Source organism: Poecilia formosa, unplaced genomic scaffold, assembly GCF_000485575.1.
Source record: "Poecilia formosa unplaced genomic scaffold, Poecilia_formosa-5.1.2 Scaffold332, whole genome shotgun sequence".
NCBI lineage: Eukaryota > Metazoa > Chordata > Actinopteri > Cyprinodontiformes > Poeciliidae > Poecilia > Poecilia formosa.
In genome coordinates, this window is record NW_006800271.1 from 172,699 (window position 1) to 194,017 (window position 21,319).

Sequence of the window (21,319 nt, forward strand, 5' to 3'; positions counted from 1 at the left end):
ACAACGCATGTATATCTATCTAGTTATCATATTATGTCATATTATAAACAATTTAATGACTTATTTTCATTATAACTTGTTGCGTATACTGACAACTCCACTGACCGTCGGACTTCTTAATGCGCATGCGCTGGCATGGTACTCACTGCATATATGCTATTCTGACAGCGTATGGTGATCTGATAGAACAATGGCTCTCAGTGAGTGACACTCCAGTCCTATCTAATAAGTAAAGAGCCGTGGAGAAGAATTGACTGTTTCTGAATGTCACCTCACTATATTGCAGACTTTTGGACATAGCGTTGTCCCATATTAGCGACAAGTCAGTCAACACCTCCGCACAATAACTCAGACAGTGAGTGACTTTTTTTCATCACAAATTCTTATGTGTCTCTGTACAGCTAGCTTTGCTAACATCACGTTAGCGGAGCTTACCTTCTTTGAGCTACTTTTCTAAGTGACGAAAAAAGTTAGACGTTGTCCCCACCGTCTGTGAAAGCAAAGCGATGTTGAGTTAGCTGCGGCCATCGGATTTCTTACTATTTTTGCAGCGCTATTATATTACTGACGATTAGACAAACATTTTCTGCCGCTGAGAGGAAACCACTGCGCATGTCCTGGAGCGCCGCGCGCGAGTGGAAGGTGGGGAGGGGAGGGGGCGGGGGGAAAAACACATAGTTGCTTGGATTTTAATCGGTGCGTTTTGCATCCACAGAAAACAAAGATGTTAACAAATAAACTGGACAGTATGCTGTACGTTTAGTGATATTTTCACAGTTGCGGTCTCGACTGGTCTTGAAATAAAATGCTGAGTCCTCAGAGCCTGAGACCGAGACAAGACCGAGACCAAATGCGGTCGAGTCCGAGACGAGACCGAGACCATCAAAAAATGGTCTTAAGACCGGTCTCGAGACCAAGACAAACTTCGAGTACCACAACACTGCCTACAAGTATTTTTTCCCAAAAAGTTACTTTTTAAACATATTTATACTTCATGTAGGTGAGTAAGTAAATGTAACTAGTTGAAACCAAAGTGCATTAACTGAAAGAGAAAACATCATAGTTGACTTCTTACTCAGCTAAGATGGGAGAAAGTAAACCTCACAGAAAACACTCTGAATGTCCTTTTTGAAAAAAAAAGGAAATAATCCAGTCCCTTCAATTATCTGTCAAATGACTTGAAAACATATTTGCATATTATTCAGAATATTCCCCTGCTGTAATTTTTTAGACACAATGAAATGTGTCCCTCTGTGCTTTTTAGACCGGATTGCCCAGAACCGGAAGACCATTGTGTGTCCCATGATAGACGTCATCGACCACGACCATTTTGGGTACGACACACAGGCGGGGGACGCCATGCGGGGGGCCTTTGATTGGGAAATGTACTACAAACGGATCCCCATTCCTCCAGAGATGAAGAGGGATGATCCCACTGAGCCGTTTGAGTGAGTAGCAGCAATCTTCAGAAATGTGGTGGCATTGTACCATAAACAGTGGAGTAATGACTCCACTGTTATAATGTAGGGTTAGGGTTAGGGTTAGGGTTCGACCGGGCATTATACTAACCCTAGGGTTAGTATAATGCCTTATACTAAAAATACTTAGTTTGGTAGATTTCTCTCTACAGTTTTGTTGGACATTTTGAAGTTGAATTTAAAAAGGTGATGCAACTGAAGCAATGTAATGTTTTTTTTTAATATAGCGTATATTTTTACAGAAGGAAATGTTTTTGAAAGGTGAAAACAAGAAATGATCCTGATGACTTAATGAAAATTAACTGAAAAAGAGCAAATGCAGAATGAAACAATGAACTTTGTCTCATCTGCTTAGATTGAGAGCAGTGCTTCACTGTGGACATTACAAAAATAAATTACAGTTTAAACTTTAATGTTTTGAATATCAGAATATAATAAAAAAGACAAAATTACTAAATACACAGCTGTACATGGAAACAATGAAGCAATCTTGGAAAGAAGAGTAAAAATTGCTCAACTATAATTTAAGAAAAGATGTACAGAAAACAATTAAGATGTATTACTGCTAAAAAATATTTTCAAAAACCGTTGAGTTTTGTGGTTTATTCAGATTCTTTTCACACAAGTTTTTGCATTTTCCTTCATCATTTTTAATAGTAATTTAGTGTTTGATAAATATTGTTTGGGCTGCATGTTCATAGTATAAACATCCTATCTAAAACCTGGTAAAGTTCTTGCTGCCTATACAAGAATAATATGTCATCAGCCAGAAGTTATCATGCTATGACTATTTGTATTGTGGATTAAAGGTTTTTATCTCCTTAGCTCTTCTTACTAAAACAAGAAGTTAAAAATATAACATTGTACTGACTCTGGTGTTCAAAAGACTCCCATGAATATCTTCAGTATCTGCTGTGTTGCTTTGATTGTGTTCATGTCTTGTAAAAACTGCAAAGACCTGTCGGTTTTTCACAGTGGGGATCTTTTCTGCTTAGTGGTCCTGTGGTGTGAACAAAGCCCCAGAGGTTTTCTCTTGGCTGACTGTACAAAATCTGCTTAATTGATCCTCCTCAGGGACAAATTTGGCAAGAAAAGACCACCTTTAGGGATGCTGCCTCCGATCTTCTATTTAATCAAAGCCCAGTAGCTATAGCAACGTTGAGCACATTTATGCGCAGCTTAGTGTATTTCTTGCACTGGATAATACAGTTGTTGATGGGTAGACAAGACAGATCAGCTTGTTTAAGTAATGCGTTTGCCAGAAGGAGATTTCATCGAAGGCTGACACAAACAAGTGTTTGTTGCTTCACTTGCTGCCCTAATTCTTTGCCTCAGGTGTGCAGCAGCAACAGTCAGGTTCAGCAGCCGCTAACAACCCTCCACTCCGCAGCTCAGAGAGTCTATAGCTCTCTGAGTGGTACTCTCCGTACATCGTTATGTGCTAGGAAGTCGTGTCGCTATAAATGCACAATCTCCTTAGAACCGTCTACAGGTTTAAGCAAAGCAAATAAAGGAGACTCTCCAAGTAGTGTAGTAATTTATAGTTAACTTAGTTACAACTTATTAAAGCCTAGTTTGTGTACCAAATATTCTCTAATTGCTTGAACAACCATCTTGTTGATATTGAGAAGATGCTTAAGGAATATTTAGTTATTGGATTCTTGTTTTCCTGGAAGCAAAACAAGGATCTATTACTTAAAACATACTTAATATAGCAAGTAGGTCAATACAGTTAAGCCTCAAATTAGTTTTAAACTTTGCAGATTTAGTAATGTTGTTTTCATTCAACCAAAAAGGGTGTTTCTGCTAGGAAATAAGATCTGTATTTAAAATGCACACAACCTAAAATGATGTACAGTATAAACTCAACAGGCTCATATGCTCCGGTTCTTATCCAAGACTCAGAAAATATACCTTTCATAGTCCAGTAGCACCTCCCGTCGTCAAAGCAATGTGTAACTGTTCCTGCTTTACTTCATCTTCCAGGTCTCCGGTGATGGCAGGTGGACTGTTTGCTGTGGACAGGAAGTGGTTCTGGGAACTGGGAGGATACGACACCGGGCTGGAGATCTGGGGAGGAGAGCAGTATGAGATTTCCTTCAAGGTGAAAAGGATAAATGTGTTCAACTGAAAACAGATATTTACATATGTTTGAAAACAAAACAAAAATCTCTAGAGTAAGCTGTTTTCCCACCAGATAAATCAGACAAAATCTTTCTGGTTTTAGGTCAACTAAAATAAGCAAACACACAAAACTGAGACTAATATTTTTGTGTAGTTTCTACTGCAAATATCCTAGCACATTTGATATAAGACAAAACTAGCTTACAAATAACTTTTCAGCAAGATAGTACCTTGTTTTAAATAAATAATTCCTTAATATTAATGCTTAAAAAAGTACTAGCTGGAGTAACAGAATATTCCACATATAAAATACATTTTTCCCGTGATGAAAGTGAAATAATCTCTCTGTGGAACAAATACTTTTTCATCAATATTATAAAAGTATTGACCAAGTATATCCTGCTGAAAAGTTATTGTGAGTTAGGTTTGTCTTATTTCAACTGTACTAAGATGTTTCCACTATAAACTAGACAGAAAATACTTTGTGGTATTTTGTGTTTTTACGCCGTACAAAAAGTTCTGAGTAAGCATTAAGGTAGAAAGATCAAATCACTTTCAGTCTGTTTGGGTCATAAGCTGAACGGTTTGGAAGCCACTCATTTGACTTATTGTCAAACTGACTGTTAGTGATTGTCTGCCCTTTTTTTATTATTTACCAAGAGGATATAGATAAAGTTAATCTTTTTCCTTGCTGCGACCAATTACAAGGACTTATTCAACTGTTAAAATCAGATGATGGTCACAATTTTCCCTAAAAATGTTGAATAAGCAAAACTATGAACTTGTGTTTTAAATATAATTGCCCCCTTTCCCCCACCCCCTCCCACACACACACCCTTAAATGTCTCTTAATTTTGGTGAAATAGCATAAAAATTGAAATGACACATTACTCAAGCAGTGGTTTCATAATTAAATGTCTGTACTGGCATTGATTATCAGTTAAAATTAGATGGGAAATATCTGTATTACACACATGTAATCCAAATAAGTCTGCCTTGGAGCTAAGCGCTCTGTAAGAAGTGAAAATTCCTTCTATTTGTAGCTTTGAGTGTGAAATGAATGACAAACCTCCTCCTGACCCAGCGACAGGCACAGCCAGAAAGGCTCTGATGTTTTTAACTCTCATCTGAAGCTTTTCATCTTATTTAAGTAATTAGTGAGATAATATCCCACACCAAGGTTATTATTTCAGCCAGGATTATCATGGTAAGAAATTATTCTATCAGCACATGCCTTGCTGTGCCTCCTAGGTCTACTTTATGTGCTCAGATATTCAATTTGGTTTCGTCTTTATTAAGATCCCCATTAGCTGATACGCCACAGACAGCCAGTCTCCTGAGGTGAGGAGATTAACAGGCTCTCATACTAATCCCTACAAGCAAACTGCTGCTCCCACCGACAAACCAGGCCCAGCTTGTGTGTGGAACACAATCGTTTAGTTGGTTAATCTGGAGTTCCATACTGGAAACACTGGTGTGGGAGCGCTGAATGTCTCCAGCTCACACAGCGAGCTAATGTCTGAACATATTACAGACTTGCATGCATAGTAGAGGGATAAGACATTTTCACAATTCACGCATCTCACACACACACACACACACACACACACACACACGCATACACACCTACACACACTCTTCAGACACGATTTATTAAACTAACATTAAAGATCCAAAAATGTGTTTATTTAGTGAATGAGAAGAAAAGCTTCTAAAAGCTCAATTTAACCTCAGCAGATGACCTCAGCAATTACGTAAAAGCTCAAAATTCAAGATCTTTTTTATTTGTATTGCAGTGCAAACCTCCTCAGAGTTCAGGGTTTCTACTCCATCTGGAAAAGGGTTGAAAAGTATGGAATCTAATCCACAATACTCTGTTTCATTGTCTGTCTCCTTCCTTCCGTCCTTCCTTCTGTCCTTCCTTCCTTCTGACTCTCTCCATGTTCTCTTTGCCCTCCAGCTTCTCTTTCTTCCATTTTGCTTTTGTTGTGAAAGACAAAGCCCCTTTTTCCAGTTTGCCTGGTTTGGTTAAGTCGTCTTTTCTTTCTCATCCTTTTTGTTTCTCCTGGTTTATTTTCAGCATCAGGAGCCAAGCGGGAGAAGAATGACTCTTTTCTTTACGTTGAAGGAGGATTAAAGTCAGAAAGCGCACTTCAGTGTCTGCTATGTCACATAATGAGTCACAAAAAACAAACCAAGAACACATTTCTAAAAGGGAGAATTGTTTTTGCATTATTGTGATTTAAAAGGAATTTAAACCTTTGTTGAAGAATTTGAAAGATATTTCAGGAATTTTACTCCTAACAGATTCTGCAGCTTTTGCTTGTGTTGTGTAAACTACCTGCCTTCTTTTGTTGCCTTGAAGTTGCGTCTCATCAGCAGAGATTTTCAAGCCAGTCAGATAAAACCTTAACATCAATTTCACACCTTATTTTAGCTTTTTTCAGTTGACACACCCATGTGTGTGTTTTTGTAGGTGTGGATGTGTGGTGGCCGGATGGAGGACATCCCTTGCTCCAGGGTGGGGCACATCTACCGGAAATATGTTCCCTATAAGATTCCCGGCGGGATCAGCTTGGCAAAGGTAGTGCAGCACATTTTCTAATAAAATGTTCATTTTATAGATATTAGGTCTGAGGGCAGAGATTAACTGTACTAAGTGGGGAGATAAGATGCTAGAGACCGCATAAAATGTCATGATTTAAGTAAAACAAGTTACTTTTGGCAAAAAAAAATACATCATTTTAGGAAGGTGAAGATATAGATTATACAGGATATATTTTAATGTTGTTCTCATAATAATCTTCCATTATTTTTTCTTTAATGTGAGTCAAAATTTGTTTCAGCAGATCAAAACTTTTCAAAGAAAAAAGAATAAACATGTAACGGAAATAAGATTTAAAATTATTTTTATTGCATCATCAAATGTCCACTTTCTTGTTAAATTAAGCCTGTGCATATTTTATTAATGCAGGGTTTCTTTAAATACATAACCTGTGCTCCTAATCCATTTCCCTTCAATTATTACTTGAATTTGGTTCATGAAACATAAGTAAAATGTTAGTCTGTTGGAATATAGGAAATAAGATTCATCCACGGCAAAAATAAAACCAAGTTCAAAAGCTGTTTTTACACAATTTATGTTTACAATACAGCTACAAATCAGCATATGTATCTGTTGAGCTTGGAAATGTGAATATTACCTGAGAGTTTTTGTGTTCTAGGTGCAAAACCATCACATAAAAAAAATGATTTTACATAAATACTCAAACAACATCTGAGTTTCTCCACAGAGATAAATGAATCCATGAACCAAACTGGACAAACTTTTGTGCTTTTGCCTTAAATTAAGCAAACAGATTTAAAACAGACTGTAAATACTCTGCAACAGGAAAAAGACGGTGGAAAGTGTGATCGGTTGCAGAGGAGTTAGATAAAGAATGCAATGCGGTTTGCATTCTTCTCTCTCTCTCTTTCTCTCTCTCTCTCTCTCTCTCTCTTGGTGGTCTTTCATTTGTGAGATCTTCTCTGTGGGCCTACGCAGGTGCAGCGATGAAGAATGTGCTTCAGTTCCTTTGTTTTTAAAGCACCACCACAGAATGGATAATTCTCCTAAAGAGCTAAATCATCTGATATTCAGCCGAGCACCATTCATTATGTATGCCCTTCGCCTCTCAGGCTGGAATGCAGCTGAAGGTTCAGCTCTGTTGTTTTATTCCAACCAACGGCGTTAGCAGTCGGCCTTTTTAACATGAAATTGTGAGGTCACTATTTGTAATGCAGAAAGCTTTGGCCTTGTCTTGTTGTTTCTCACAGCTTTAAGTGATTTTCTCCTTTTTAAAGGCTCACTTTGGTTCAATGCTGACTGCTTTCAGTATCATAAGATTCAATAAAGCAAAACATGCTGGTAGAATTTTAAAAAATCAATGAATTGTTGCGTTTGTATGAAGATATGACTTTAATATAGTGTTAACACGGAGCGATTCGATGGATTGCAGAATCTCAAACGGGTGGCGGAGGTGTGGATGGACGAGTACGCCGAGTACGTCTACCAGCATCGGCCCGAGTACCGCCACCTGTCGGCCGGAGACATGACGGCACAGAAGGAGCTGCGGAGCCGACTGGGCTGCAAAAACTTCAGGTGGTTCATGAGCGAGGTGGCCTGGGACCTGCCAAGACATTACCCACCGGTGGAGCCCCCCGCCGCTGCATGGGGGGAGGTAAAGGCAAAGATGTCTTTTAAAGTTGCATCACTGCATCCATATTGAGAGTCCATAATGACTCAATGCCATGAAAAAGGCATTAAGTTAATAATTGTACTAACATTTATGTAATTATTTATATTTTACATCAACTTTAATTATGCTTCAAATTTCAAGAAAGATGAATTAAGGAAAACCAGAAGAGCAACTTTTAAAGGGAAGTGTAGCTTGATGATTAAACGGGCAGTGTTGTGTATTTTCCAAACACATAATGACATTTCATAGAAAAATCAAGTAACTACTTTGCCTTCATTTATTATATCTATCAAATATGACTTAAATGAAATTTTACGTGGTAATTTAACGCCTTGAAATTGGGTCTCTGTTTCTTTAAAAACTCCTGCTCTTTCTGAAACTCCACCTTCAGGAAGTCATCACAGCGTCCCTCCTCTTATTAACCCTTTAACAAGATTTTTGCCAGTGTTGCACTGAGATGTAGCTAAACAGATGTGCAGTTCCATCAGGTGTTTGCTAATTCTTGCTGGCTAGTCTGAAGGAGTTGAGTGGTGGGGTAACGGGGGAGGGCTGATCTGTGGGGCTGAAGCTCAGAAGTTTGGAAACTGAAACACAGAAGAGGAGCTCCATCCTTGGAGGCGGACCTAGGGCCAACCAGGCTTTTTGCACACCTGAATTGTTGCCATGGAGATTGAATACATTCTCAAACATACATGAATGAATCAGGGCAACACTCCAGGTCTGATGAAGGAATAAGATTATAACATTACAATTCAAAAAGTGAATTTTACATACTACTGCCCCTTTAAAATTAGGACAATTTATTCCCATCTGAAATCTTTACGATCACAAACAGGCTAACATCAGATGCACACAACAGCACATCATTACACAGCATGCTGAAGGGGTTTGATTATTATCAAACACTTTATGAATGTGAAGAAGAATTTGAACTTCTTTTCTGGATTTAACCAAAAGCCAATGAAGCACTAGAGGGAGAAATATGAAATATGATTTCTGTTTTTAATTTCCTTCAAACAGTGGTTTATAAAGGGTTCTTTAAAATATTCACAAAGCAAACCTGATATTTAAACATCTACATAGCTAACTACCCAACATAAGTCATTGTGATAAAAGTTATCCATTGAACCCCAGAAGCTCAGAAATGTAGTGCAAACCCCAAAGCCTGGAGGGGGATCGCTGCTGACCATGTTCTGTATTTAATCTCCTTCTTCAATCATTTTCCTGCATAATAAGGCAGCCACAGCTTTAACTGCTCCAGAAGAAACACCTGCTGCTGTTTAGATTGAGTGTTAGTCAAATTCAAGCTTTTAATTACACGGGCGATATAGTGATGACATTTGTTTGCAATAACATGAATTCCTGACCTCTCACCCACAAGCTGTGGCTCCCATCAGGGACTCTGAGCTGCACAGCCAGGATCCAAAGGAAAGCCCAGACCCCTCACATGTGAAATGAATTAAAACTAAACTTCAAAACAGCAGAAGGAGGGCTTATTCCACATTTTATGTATTTCTAGAAAAGTCAGACAAGTCAGTAAAAATACTGTCATTTTGTGCAAATCATATTCTATATTTGTCTATTTGTTTGTGTTTAGATAAGAAATGTGGGAAGTGGGATGTGTATGGAGATCAAACACTTTGTGTCTGGGAGTCCCATCCGGCTGGAGACCTGTGTGAAAAGTCGAGGGGAGATCAGCTGGAGCCACGGACAGGTAGCTGTCCATTAACCAAACATTTACATCATCTTGGATATAATGTGTGTTGTTAGCTTTTAAATTTAAAGTTGAATCACTTAAAACTGTCTGCTTATGCAAATCCAAGAAATAATCTTTAAGTGACATGTCAGTGTCACTTAATATAATTAATAAAATGTAAGTTTCTTGGTCTTTTAGAGGACTAGCTTGCATTATTTCACCATTATCAAGATATTATTTGAAAATGGTTTCAGTATAACAAGATCATTGTTTATCACATTAAGTACAGGGGTCATTTAGTGTCCAGCAATATTTGGAGCATCACCCACAGACAAGGTACAGCTGATGTCGGCTGTGTGTGTGAAAAGTTTTGGGGCTTATTGCTTGAACTGATGCTGTCGATATGCGTTGCTATTTATAAATCCAATGAACTTTATGTTGGTGGTCAAATTTAGACATTTTTTTTCCTACAAACAACTTAGGGAAAAAGTTGTTTGCAAAGTTGTTTGTATTATCACTTATTCAGTGATAATAAGTAAATGCTTATTATCACTGAATAAGCACTCACTTATGCAGTGAGGAAATGCTCAACGGCTTCAGTGTTTTTGTTTTGCACAGGTGTTGACGTTTGGTTGGAGGGAAGACATCCGGGTGGGTGAACCCAATCACACGAGGAAGGTCTGCTTTGATGCCGTCTCACACAACAGCCCTGTTACTCTGTACGACTGTCATGGCATGAAGGGGAATCAGCTTTGGCGCTACAGAAAGGTACAGAACTCCAAAACTGCTCTTGATTTTCTATAAAGAACTAAAATTGAATCCAGATATTTGAGTATCGGCTTTGATGCTAAATTTAACTGCTTAAGCATGCATTCCTACTGGCTGTAGTTTGAGAAGAAGGAACAAAGTATTTTAAGATCTGTGGTTGTTTCCTGTTCTCCAGGATAAGAGTCTCTACCATCCCGTTAGTAACAGCTGCATCGACAGCAGTACCAGTGAGCGCCGAGTGTTCATGAACACGTGTGACCCCACCTCTCTGAGCCAGCAGTGGCTGTTTGAGCGAACCAACGCCACCGTGCTTGAGCACTTCAACCGGGGCACCGACTGAGGTCAGGGGGCAGCGAGACGAGGCATCTTCCAAGGAAAAGATCATGAAACTGTGATCGCCTTTGTTCAAGTGAGTGTCAAAAAAACAAACAAAAAAAACAAAACAAAAAAACTATGTATCCAGAAGTTACAAAATCTATACAATTTGTATGAAACTTGATATATTCAAATCTCTGTCTGTTTAGAGGATTCCTGCCCCGTGCATAAACTTGGCCAATTAAAGCATCTTTGTGGCATCAAGTGTCTCGAATCATAATTAAAAGAGCAATATTTAATATCAGATATCAGTATAAGTGATATTGATATCGGATTTTTATTTTGCTCTTATGGGCGCAACCAATATTCATCTATATTACATATATTTCTCTACCCTTTTCACACTTTTTAAAACAACCCCTTAAAATTCTGCTTCAGCTAAACATCCACAATCACTGTCACAAACAAAAACCTCCATCAGTTATTATTATAGGCTCAATTTCACTCACTGGAGCGATACGGATATGTAAACAAATGACAGTTAAATCAACAAACTGATGTTAATGCTGATATATCGTTCATCAATAGTAATTTGGCTGCGATTAAACACACAATGGTCTGAAATAGGAAATTAGAAGTGGCAGAAAGCAGATAACTGTTTGTAACAGTGAGACCAGGCTGTTCACACACAGCACCACCAGCAGACATAGAGGGACAAAAGTCCCATAGTCCAATAAGACTTTAAATAAATACCAATAAATTTACACCACTTAAATAAAAATGGAAATAAATATAGTGGATAAACAAAATGTATAACTAAGGTGTAATCATTTTAAACCACAATGATTTAAATTGGTTAAATCTACTGAATTAATTTAAGTATTAGCTATTATTATTTTATATTTATATCACTCCAGGCCATCAGGTAAAAAATAAACAAGAAAGAGAAAATTAGAGAAAATAAGTTTTTTTTTCCTACATTTACAGCAACATTTTATTCTTAATTGTTTCTCCAGTTTCAGAACCTGTTCTCCCTTAGATAATTAGTGTTTTATGCACATATTGTAAGATTAACATAAATACTTGGAGAATCAATTCTTAATGTATTTTTAATTTGGTAAGAAGGACATTTTTGAAAGTTTGTTTCAATATGAGAGATATAGAAAAAAATCTATCTTTGTTCCTTGTCTGTTTTCAAGATAAGACTGGAAGTTCCAAGACAGAAGTTTGCTGCTTCCCGATCATTTCCCGTGGTACAGCAGAGATCCAGCGCCCCGGCTGACAGCTGAAGCGTTGTTCAGACCAAACGCCTCGACACCCAGAATCCAATCATGCAGCTCAAGCTTGTGATGTGGAAGGAGGTAAAAGAGAGACACGCTTCCCTGAACACCAGCTACTCCTCACTCAGTCTATCTTCTGCCCACTGAAATTCACTTGCCAAGAAATAAAGATAAAAATTGATTCAATAAAAAAAATAAAAAAAAATATCTGAATTGTATTCTGTCCTTCTCCAGGGTGGGAGGACCGCAGTGAGATCTGTTTGACCTGCGGGAAACCTGAAAAGCTTTCAGAGACTTTCAAAGACGGCAAATATTTGCTGAGAGGCGCGCTCCTTTCATTGACAGGGTGCATCTGTCTGCACACACTGGTGGATTGGAGGGGTGATTTGTTCTTTTGCATTCCTTGGTCTTGTATTTTTCTATTGCTGGCATGTTTGTCATTTATGGTGCTAAACAGCTTGTGAAAGCAGAAACTGAAAAATTGATTCATTCCTTCCCAGTGAATCAGAGTATCCTTTTTTTTTTAAAGGAGCAACATCTTGTTTATATTCATCTTTACAGTAAAAATGTTTTTTTTTTCTAATATGTAATAAAGAAACCTAATCACAAAAGTTGACTTTGCTGCTCTTTGTGTTTGTTTTGTTATTCTTCACTGCCTGCAAATTATGTGCTGTGGGCTTTAACATCAAATCCTTAGTGAGATAAAGAAGAAGATACAAATACAAGTTGCAACATTTCAGAAAGGGTTTAAAGTCATTTCAGTGTAATAAAAGCTTAGTTGGCCCTGAAACGCAACAGACTGGAGAGCAAAGTTTAAAGCAGTTTGAAGTATAAGACAAAAATAAAGATAAAGACAGAAAAGAACAGGCAAGGAAAAAAATCAGGCAGGTTGACAACTTATATTGAAACACAAGTAACATAACAATACACTCTTCAAAAGGAATGATCCATATCAGGAATTGTTACTGTCAAGGACTTTATGTTGGTTCAGTTCATAGCACTGTTAGTTTGTTTACTTTGTTTGCACAAAAATCCCCCAACTCAATGTCAGACTTTATGTATGTGAAAATGGTGGCAAACTGATTGTACAACAAACATCTTTGACACTGAGTCATATCCAGAAGCAGGAGAAGAAGAGCCTCCAGCACAACCGAGAAGAATTCAGAAAGTGGTTTCTGGATGATAAGTCAACAACAAAACACTTGTCTTTTTTCAGCAGCCATTGTACGTACAGTGGTTAAACCAGCTGACCAAACATGCTGGAGTGGTCTATGCCTGCTGATTGTGACTTCATAATTGGGAGGTTTTTGAATCGGTTTGTTTTTCAGGCAAGCACTAACTTCCATAAAGAACCTTAACTTTACCAGAAAATGGCTGGATGATTTGTCTTAGTTCTTAAACTGTTTCTGAGTTCAGAAACTCAAATGGAATTACAAAAATGTACAAAACTTGAATTTAGTGAGGAGCAAAATATTGCTGTGCTTTGTGTTGTTATTTTCACAGGATGTTGCCGTTAGAAGAGGTAGATTTAGATAGAAAAACACTCAAAAAAAAAATCTCCTGGACTTTACAGGAGTCATAAAGGCAAACAGCTGAATTTTCCCACACAGGGAGGAAGCCCGTGGATTTCAGAATAAGCTCATTGTTCAAGCCAACGGGTTAGTGAGATGAGCATGTGGGCTTGAAGGCAGAAGCACTGCCAAGATTCTTGCTCTGGAGCATCATATCATGGCTGACCTTAGAAAAAATAAACATATGGCATGAAAAATATAAACATTCATGCAAAGATGCAATATTATACCAGATACAACAAATGGAAAGTGTAAGAAGCAGTAAAAACATAAAAAATATTATCAAGAATCATTAAATGACAAAATTAGCAGCAAACTGCAACTGGAGGGGCATGTACAGATTTCTTTTTATTTTTGTTTTAATCAAATTTTCAAGCATGTTAAGTTTATTGTGGTACAAATGTCTTTTGCATTCCTTGTTCATGTGTGATTTTATACTTCTATCATGTTTGAAATAAATTAAAAAAATCCCTACAATTTGAATGCTCAACAGAAATCAAAGATACAAACAGAAAATATTGCTTTGATTCACATGAAAAACAAATGTATCCAAATCAACCTGATTCTATTTGAGAAAGTATAATCCCTTAAATTCCAGTAAACGTCCAGTAAACTGATAAAATAGAGGTAAAAAAAAGTCATCATATCTCCTCAGCATCTCCACAGCCAGCTAACATGTTCCGGGGAGGAAAGGCAGATTCTTGGTCCAAAGTTCATTTGCCAATTTTCTTTTCTTATCGACATATGACTGCGTTTACCACTCAGTCATCGCCCTGAGTGGTAAACGCAGTAGAACTTATTGACTAATTCCAACAAGAGCAAACAGAACATGGAAGACAAATAATTTGTTCAAACTTAGTCACATCTAAGGTTAAACACGCTAATAAAATGATTTTATTTCTCTGGAACCCCATGTCACGTCCACAGTGTTCGTCCAATAACTGTCGCTGTTCACTCAGACTTTAGAACTGAGCTGCTCACGGTGGAGTAGCTCTGCTACATTAGCTGTGGTTTGTTCTTTTTGTAGACTGATGTCCATAATTCATAGCTGAAGTGCTACATGTTTGGACATGTTTGTGATGCCTGTAGTTGGAAGGAGTTTTGCTCTTACTTTCTTAGCGTCAGACTACTTTTATGATGCGTATCAATGTGAGCAGCTAATTAGCATCGGAAGCTCAACTAAAACCTGAACAGTGACCTCAAATCTCAGAAAAGCTGAAAAAGAGGCTTCATGGATCCAGAGGGAGGAAGTTTAAACTATTTATTTGATTGATTCCATCAATTGAAATCATTTGTTTTAACAAATAACATATATGGGATCTTTGGGGATCTATACTGATTAAAAATATATATTTTTAATAAAAATCAGACTACTTTGCTTCATTTAAATATTGCATGTTCATGAAAACGTAAAATAAATAAATAAATAAATAAATTGAACTCCTGTGGACCATGAGTCGATGTTCAGAAAGAATGATATTGTTGTCTTGAGACTATTTTCAAGTTATATATTGATAATGGCAAAATGATGCGAGTTCACCTTCTCAACGGACAAGAAACTTTCATTTTGCAAAGAACACTCCTCACTGGAACTGGAAGACATTTTAAATATTCAAAATAAATGACAACAACCAAAAACAATAAATAAAACGAAAATAAAGACCACAAACAACCAAAACCATAAACAAAATGAGTATGATACAAAACTGTCCTTCAAAAAATATTAATCATCAGAATTGAACTTATCAGGCTCAGATTTACCTATCATGTGATTAATTCTTTCATTTGTCTTTGTGACACAGTCTTTAAAATCTCACTTTAGGACCAAAGATTGTAAACATGTTCAGTCCTAATTTTCCTCATAATCTCAGGCTAATACTGAAGAAATTTAACATAAAAAATTCATAATAAATAACTTTAGGCCTTTATGTTAGGATCCTTGAGCTTCTGAATTTTTTATTCAGTGAAGTTACCAGCTGCAGCATCTTAAACACACTGCTTTATTGGGAACATATTCTTTCAGGAAAGTAATGCTGGAAGGTTGTGGAAGGATTCCAAAAACTTTGACCAAGGGCAGTTCTATCAAATCATTTTTACTAGTGAACCTTGATATGCCCCACCTCTGCCGCCCGCCTGTCCCCAGCCAGTCTGATTGAACACACCTGCCTAAAATCACCTCCACCTCCTGTGTACTGACTCACTGTGTTCATAGTTCGTCTTTGTCTCTAGCAGCAAGCAGTGCAGCTTTTCCTCTAGTCTTTTGCCTTTAGTATGTTTGATCCTTTTGTCCTTTTCGACAGCCTCTGCCCACTGATTCTCATACTTTTACCTTCTTTTACCTTTTTTGAAGGTAAACTATTTGACTCTGGAAAATGTCTGAGTTATAGACCAGCCTGCCAAGTTACTGTTACAATACAAAGGATATATGAATAGTAAGAAAGTTCTAAAGAAAAACAAGAAAGTTGCACTCATTGTGGAAGAATTTAGTAATTGGAAATGATTTTGGTAATACTGACTTTATTCTTGTATTATTTTCAGTCAAACACATTTAGATGTTTTAAAAACACAAACCACATGAATGGCAGCTTGTGTCTTTTTAGTCATTGCATTTCTTTTAATTCTCTTGGATTAATGTAATGGGGCAGCAAAATTTTAACTACGTGCAGTTTTGCATTTAACATTTACATTAACTTACTTGAATTACTGTTTGAATAATATAAAAATGTTACCCTGCCCCCTAACTCTGACATACACAGCATTTGAAATGAAAAGTAGACTAATTACTAACTCTGGACATATGTCATTATGTCAGTATTTTGCTTTATCAGTATATTAGTAATAGAAAAGGGATGTCAGTTGTCATTTAACTGCATTGTCTACTACATCCACCTCTCCATTTGAATCCATTAATGTATCATCCAGCAAACTGTGCTCATCTCTTTGTCATGATGTGTGAATATCAGAAAGTATGAAATGAAAAGTTGAAAGCTGGAGGCAAAAGGTGAAAAAGAAAGCACTAATTGAATTCTGAAAAGAGCATTGACATTTTATTTCTCTAGTGTCGACTCGTGCCTTTTTTATGTGCAAATTTGTTCACAGGAAAGAATAAGTCAAGTTGAAAAGAATGTTATCTTTTTTTTAATTTTTTTATTTTTTATACCAGGCTAATAGAAGTATTAGCTTCATGTTAGAGGTACAACCAAAAGAGTCTGAGCGCTACTTTCAATTCCCTTTACCAAAAAGCTTTTTTTTTTTTTCTTTTCAGTGTGACTAATGTCCAGACTTTGATTTACTGAGTCCAGGGAGCCAGAAGAAATGTGGAAGACCTTCTTAACTCGCTCCTGAATAATTACACCTTGCCTACATCCTCAAAGGGCTTCTGCTATAAATGGCTCCCTGGTCTCATACAAATGGAAGATCATGGCTGCTGCATGATGCAGTGCCAGGCTCAGGTCATCCGGGAGCTGGTGGACATTTTCGGGTCAAATCCCCATAGTCACTCATGTTTTTAAAAGGAAATTATCAGAGCATTTCCTAAAGTATCTGGCAGATGATATACCTCACTTTTTATTCAAGTTAAATTATAAAATATGTCTTTATTTAAAAGTTTACACACCTAGTGAAGTGAAAGTGAAAAAACAGTCTTCCCTCTTCTGCTGTAAATGTTGCAGACAAAAATGATTATGACTAGAAAGTTTCCATTAAATCTAATCCAAGAGCAGACTGCCAACAGTGACTGCCTCGGCTTACTCTGGAAAGTAGCTGATATGTGTCTTTTTCTCAGCTGTTTGTGGTTTTTGACAATAGTCTGAAGTAATTGAAAAATGTAACAGTCATAAGATGTTGTGTTTTGATCCTTCTTTTTCTTAAACAAGAGTTCCTCAAGTTGCCTAAATGTAGATTCAAAGATTTTGAAAACGGATAGGAACTGCTTTATGTGTCCATTTCAATGTAGATGACTTGACCTGAGTTTTGACCCAGGTCTGAGTTCAAAATTCATTTTGGTTTTGTCCACAATTTAAGCCAGAAAATAAATAAAATGGATTAAATAAAAATGCTATTTAGATGGATAAGTTAAGAACAGTTTGTACTGAGTTATATTTATCACAATGACTTGCTTTGCTATGTTTTACTCTGTGGACAAAACCTGTCCAGAATTTGTGTGATCAATCAAGAAGACAAAATCCTTCTCTCCATTAATAGACACCCAACTTTACTTGAGTGTGTCTCCATAGACAGTGTGTTCCTCACTATCTGGGCGTAAATATGGGCAGGAACATCGGAACGTGGGCGAGCCATGAGAGAGCAGGAACTGTTAAAGCTGGTTGAAACACCAATGGAGAAGGGCTCCCCACATATGTATGCATGTGGTATATTTCTAATGAGAAAACAGATTGGCAACATAACAATCAATATTTCCCACCACCGAAGGAAGTGTTCCAGACAGCAATATCTGATGAGTAATGCAGAATCAAAGCTGTTTCCTATTTTCAATTCATCTACAGAATGGCACGACATGCAAAGAGAAAATATTAAAACATTAAAAGGATGTGTATCTTCAATCTGGCTGTGTGAAGAAATGTTGGCAAAGAACGATTAGCGTGTTCTGTATTTAGGATCCATGTTTGTGTGAAACCTGGATTTAAACACAAATTTATTCCTCTCTATTTGAAATTTGCTTATTTTGTCTTATTATGTAGTAAAGAATGCAGAAAAGATGGTAACATGTGGCACAACTGAAAACTAAATCTTGATCAATTAAATTTTACAACTTGTGATCAATTTTGTTCCAAAAACTCAATCATTGACATTAGCATTTCACCACAAATAAACAATGTTTATTGCTGACAATGTTCCTCAATTAAAAAAAATAAAATAAAATAAAATAAATATATACATATATATGCTATTTGCAAGACTATAGTATTTACATGACAGAAGTGCAAGAATCAAAAGCCCCAGTAAAGAAGTTCAATGACATGCTGATGTGAAGCTGGAGATAAAAACAACAATTTATTTATCAATATGGTCTGAAAATACTGATAACCTCAAACAGAAACACAGATTCATTGTTGGACATTGATACTCTGTAATTCAAAGAACATTTTGCTCACTTAATCCTGTCTTAGAAATCCAACAAACATGCCAATTTAAATGGCATCATGATATTTTTCTGTTAAAAAAACAGGGCCACATGAATTTCAAAAATGTAAACTGCAATGAAAATGGAGCACAAACTTTTGTGTCGAAGCTTTGAATTATCTCAGCATAGTTTTGAGTAAAACTATGCTGAGTTTTACTCAGAAGAAAAAAAAAAAAAAAACAGCCACTTTAAAATATTCACGCAGGCAGGTTGGAGCTGAGACAAATGCTTTTGACTGTTTCTAAAATAAAAAAAAAGGAATTGAAAGCCAGATCGTTCAAAAGAAAACACTTTTTCTTCCCGTACTCCAGAGATGGCGTATCATTTTAATTTAATTCCATCTTGTTTAAAGTCTCATCTCATGGCATGCAGTGTTCTCACTCTCAAATTTGAATCATTTACCTGAAAGCTCGAGGGGTTTCTCTGAAAGAATGACGAAAACTGAAAAAAAAAAACCTTCCACTTCGCCCTGTTATATATCCACGCTTCATGACATTCCCTTGCTCTTAAACAGGTCCTATGATCAAGTGCTGTAATTTGCTCTCTCCATATCCATTTACACTCAAAACTGCCTTGCCTTTCTGCTAAAGTATCAAATTTTATACTGTTTTCTAATACTCTCCATTTCACTGGAAAAGAGGTGATTGTGAGTAAAATTTTAATTTGTATGTGCCTTCTGAAGAAATTGTAACTTCTTGAGGTTGATCGTGGATTGTCTGGTTTGGAAAATCCGGAGTAAAACCGTCTGAAATTCAGGGACAGACGAGGGTGTTGTCCTTATTTTAGGTGTGGACCAGAAGGTTTGGTCCCACTTTGGAGGAAGAAAGTTTCTCATCCACCTTGAGAGGACCTGATGGAAAGGAAACTCCATCTGTTGCTGTCAGATCTTAGATTAAAATGCAGTTTTCTACACTTGCAGAAATATTTGGAGGTTTACTACAGTTTATCCAATCATACTTATCGTCTTTTGCTGACTGGGAAAAGGCTCAGCTCCATGTCTACCATGATGGAAGATAGAGATATCAATGGTGAATTTGGAGTACAGGCTGAAATGACAAAATCAGTTTTTGTTGTCACGGCTGCGTAACGAAAATCATATCATTTTGTTCTCAACAGTTTGTTCCGTCCCTTCTTGTCACAACTCCTCTGGGGAATTTTTCGTGCCTGTTTCAATGTGGATCTATTGTGTCATTGGTCTAAACTTCCTGGGTGTGTTAATTTATTAGGAAAACAGCCCTGTTCGATTTTCAGGAGCCACTATTCTGTGCAAGGTGGGAAGGATCACCAGATAGTCAGAACACTGGTTTTCCAGTCAGAGAGCAGATGTTGTCAATCAAGCTTGTGTACGCTCACACTTTTCTCCTACAAACTCAAAATTGACAGTTTACTGCAGCTACACAATTGGCAGAGAAATAACCTAGTCTTCCTTACCAGCAATCATCAGCAGTCATATTTGACTCTTGGCTCTGATTGGTGGTTTCTGAGCTGGAGAGGCATATTTCTGCAGATGGCAGTAGGACCACAGGAAGGAGGCAGAAGAGCTTCACTATTTTCATATACTATCTGCCTCTTATTATACTGCCATGACAGTTTTAACAAATATGTAATTTTTTTTTTTTTTTTATAATTTTATACTATTATTTGTAAAAGTAATAGTTGTCTATTACTTTTACAAGTAATAGGTAACTCGTAAAAGTTACCTATTACAACTTTAAATCTTAAACAAGAAAACAAAGAACAGTCCAGAGTTGGATTATTTGTTCTTTGCACACTCAGTTTCAAACAGTCTCAGAGTTACGGATCATCAAAATGCACAGCAGACTGCAGAACAGATTGATTCTCTTTATTTTCTTTTGCTCTATGGTTGACTACATGAAGAATTGGGCAGGGCACTAAAAGCAAAATTACATCAATTCATTTTGCTTTAAACCATGTCTCCCTCTGTAGATACAAAAATCCCCTGTAGAATCACTAAGCTATATAGTGCAGTGGCAAAAAATACCTCCCAGGCCAAAACAAATAAAATTAGTAAGTTATTTTTATCAATTTTAATTTGCTTTATTAAATAAATAGCCACCTTTCGTTCTTGAAGAGTTTGAATTTGTCTCCTGTGTTAAAAGACATGATGCTGTCTGATAATCCAACAAAAAATTGGAAAAACATTTTAAACTCAGAACTGTTGGTTTATTTCTAAACTCTGAAGATTCATAAAGCAAAAGTCATTCTTTTTACCTGGACCCTGTTTACTGTAAAATATGAAAAAATAAATAAATAAATAAATGAAATTAAAATATTTGTATTCATGCTCATGGAAACAAATTATGTTTAATTTTTATCTTTTATAACTCAACTTTCTTTCACAGTAATGGGTTTCTTCAGGGTCGTGCCACTTATTGTGTCTTTTTTGCAGATTCGATGGGATTTGTCTCTGGATGATGAACCTCATTATTCTCCACCACATCCAACTGCTGCTTTTCCGGCCAACGAGACATGAACAGTCGGAATATATATTTGTTAGTAAATATGTTTGTAATGAAAATGTGTTAACATTTGTAATTTTAACATAAAATCTATACCAGATATCAGTAACAACTACAGTAAAGCACAAGATTAAAACAAATGTCCATAAATTATGTAAACCAATGTGAGATCACAAAGAGAACAGTGTATTGAATATGCTTGCTGAAATTTATCTAAAACTTGCTG

General features: G+C 36.7%; 1 protein-coding gene and 1 long non-coding RNA gene across 2 annotated transcripts in view; one reads left to right on the forward strand and one right to left on the reverse strand.

Moving 5' to 3' along the window:
* Positions 1-12,515, forward strand: part of LOC103152880 (polypeptide N-acetylgalactosaminyltransferase 10-like) — a 60,423-nt gene extending 47,908 nt beyond the window's left edge. Inside the window, exons 7-14 of the mRNA XM_007573535.2 lie at positions 3,465-3,582; positions 6,079-6,186; positions 7,601-7,822; positions 9,438-9,554; positions 10,155-10,304; positions 10,480-10,713; positions 11,819-11,980; positions 12,134-12,515. Of these exons, the coding sequence (XP_007573597.1) occupies positions 3,465-3,582; positions 6,079-6,186; positions 7,601-7,822; positions 9,438-9,554; positions 10,155-10,304; positions 10,480-10,644 (880 nt within the window). The 3' untranslated portion in view covers positions 10,645-10,713; positions 11,819-11,980; positions 12,134-12,515. The remainder of the gene's footprint in view (positions 1-3,464; positions 3,583-6,078; positions 6,187-7,600; positions 7,823-9,437; positions 9,555-10,154; positions 10,305-10,479; positions 10,714-11,818; positions 11,981-12,133) is intronic.
* Positions 4,005-21,319, reverse strand: part of LOC107833122 (uncharacterized) — a 23,267-nt gene continuing 5,952 nt past the window's right edge. The window contains exon 3 of the long non-coding RNA XR_001658833.1: positions 4,005-5,530. This is a non-coding gene — a long non-coding RNA (uncharacterized LOC107833122). The remainder of the gene's footprint in view (positions 5,531-21,319) is intronic.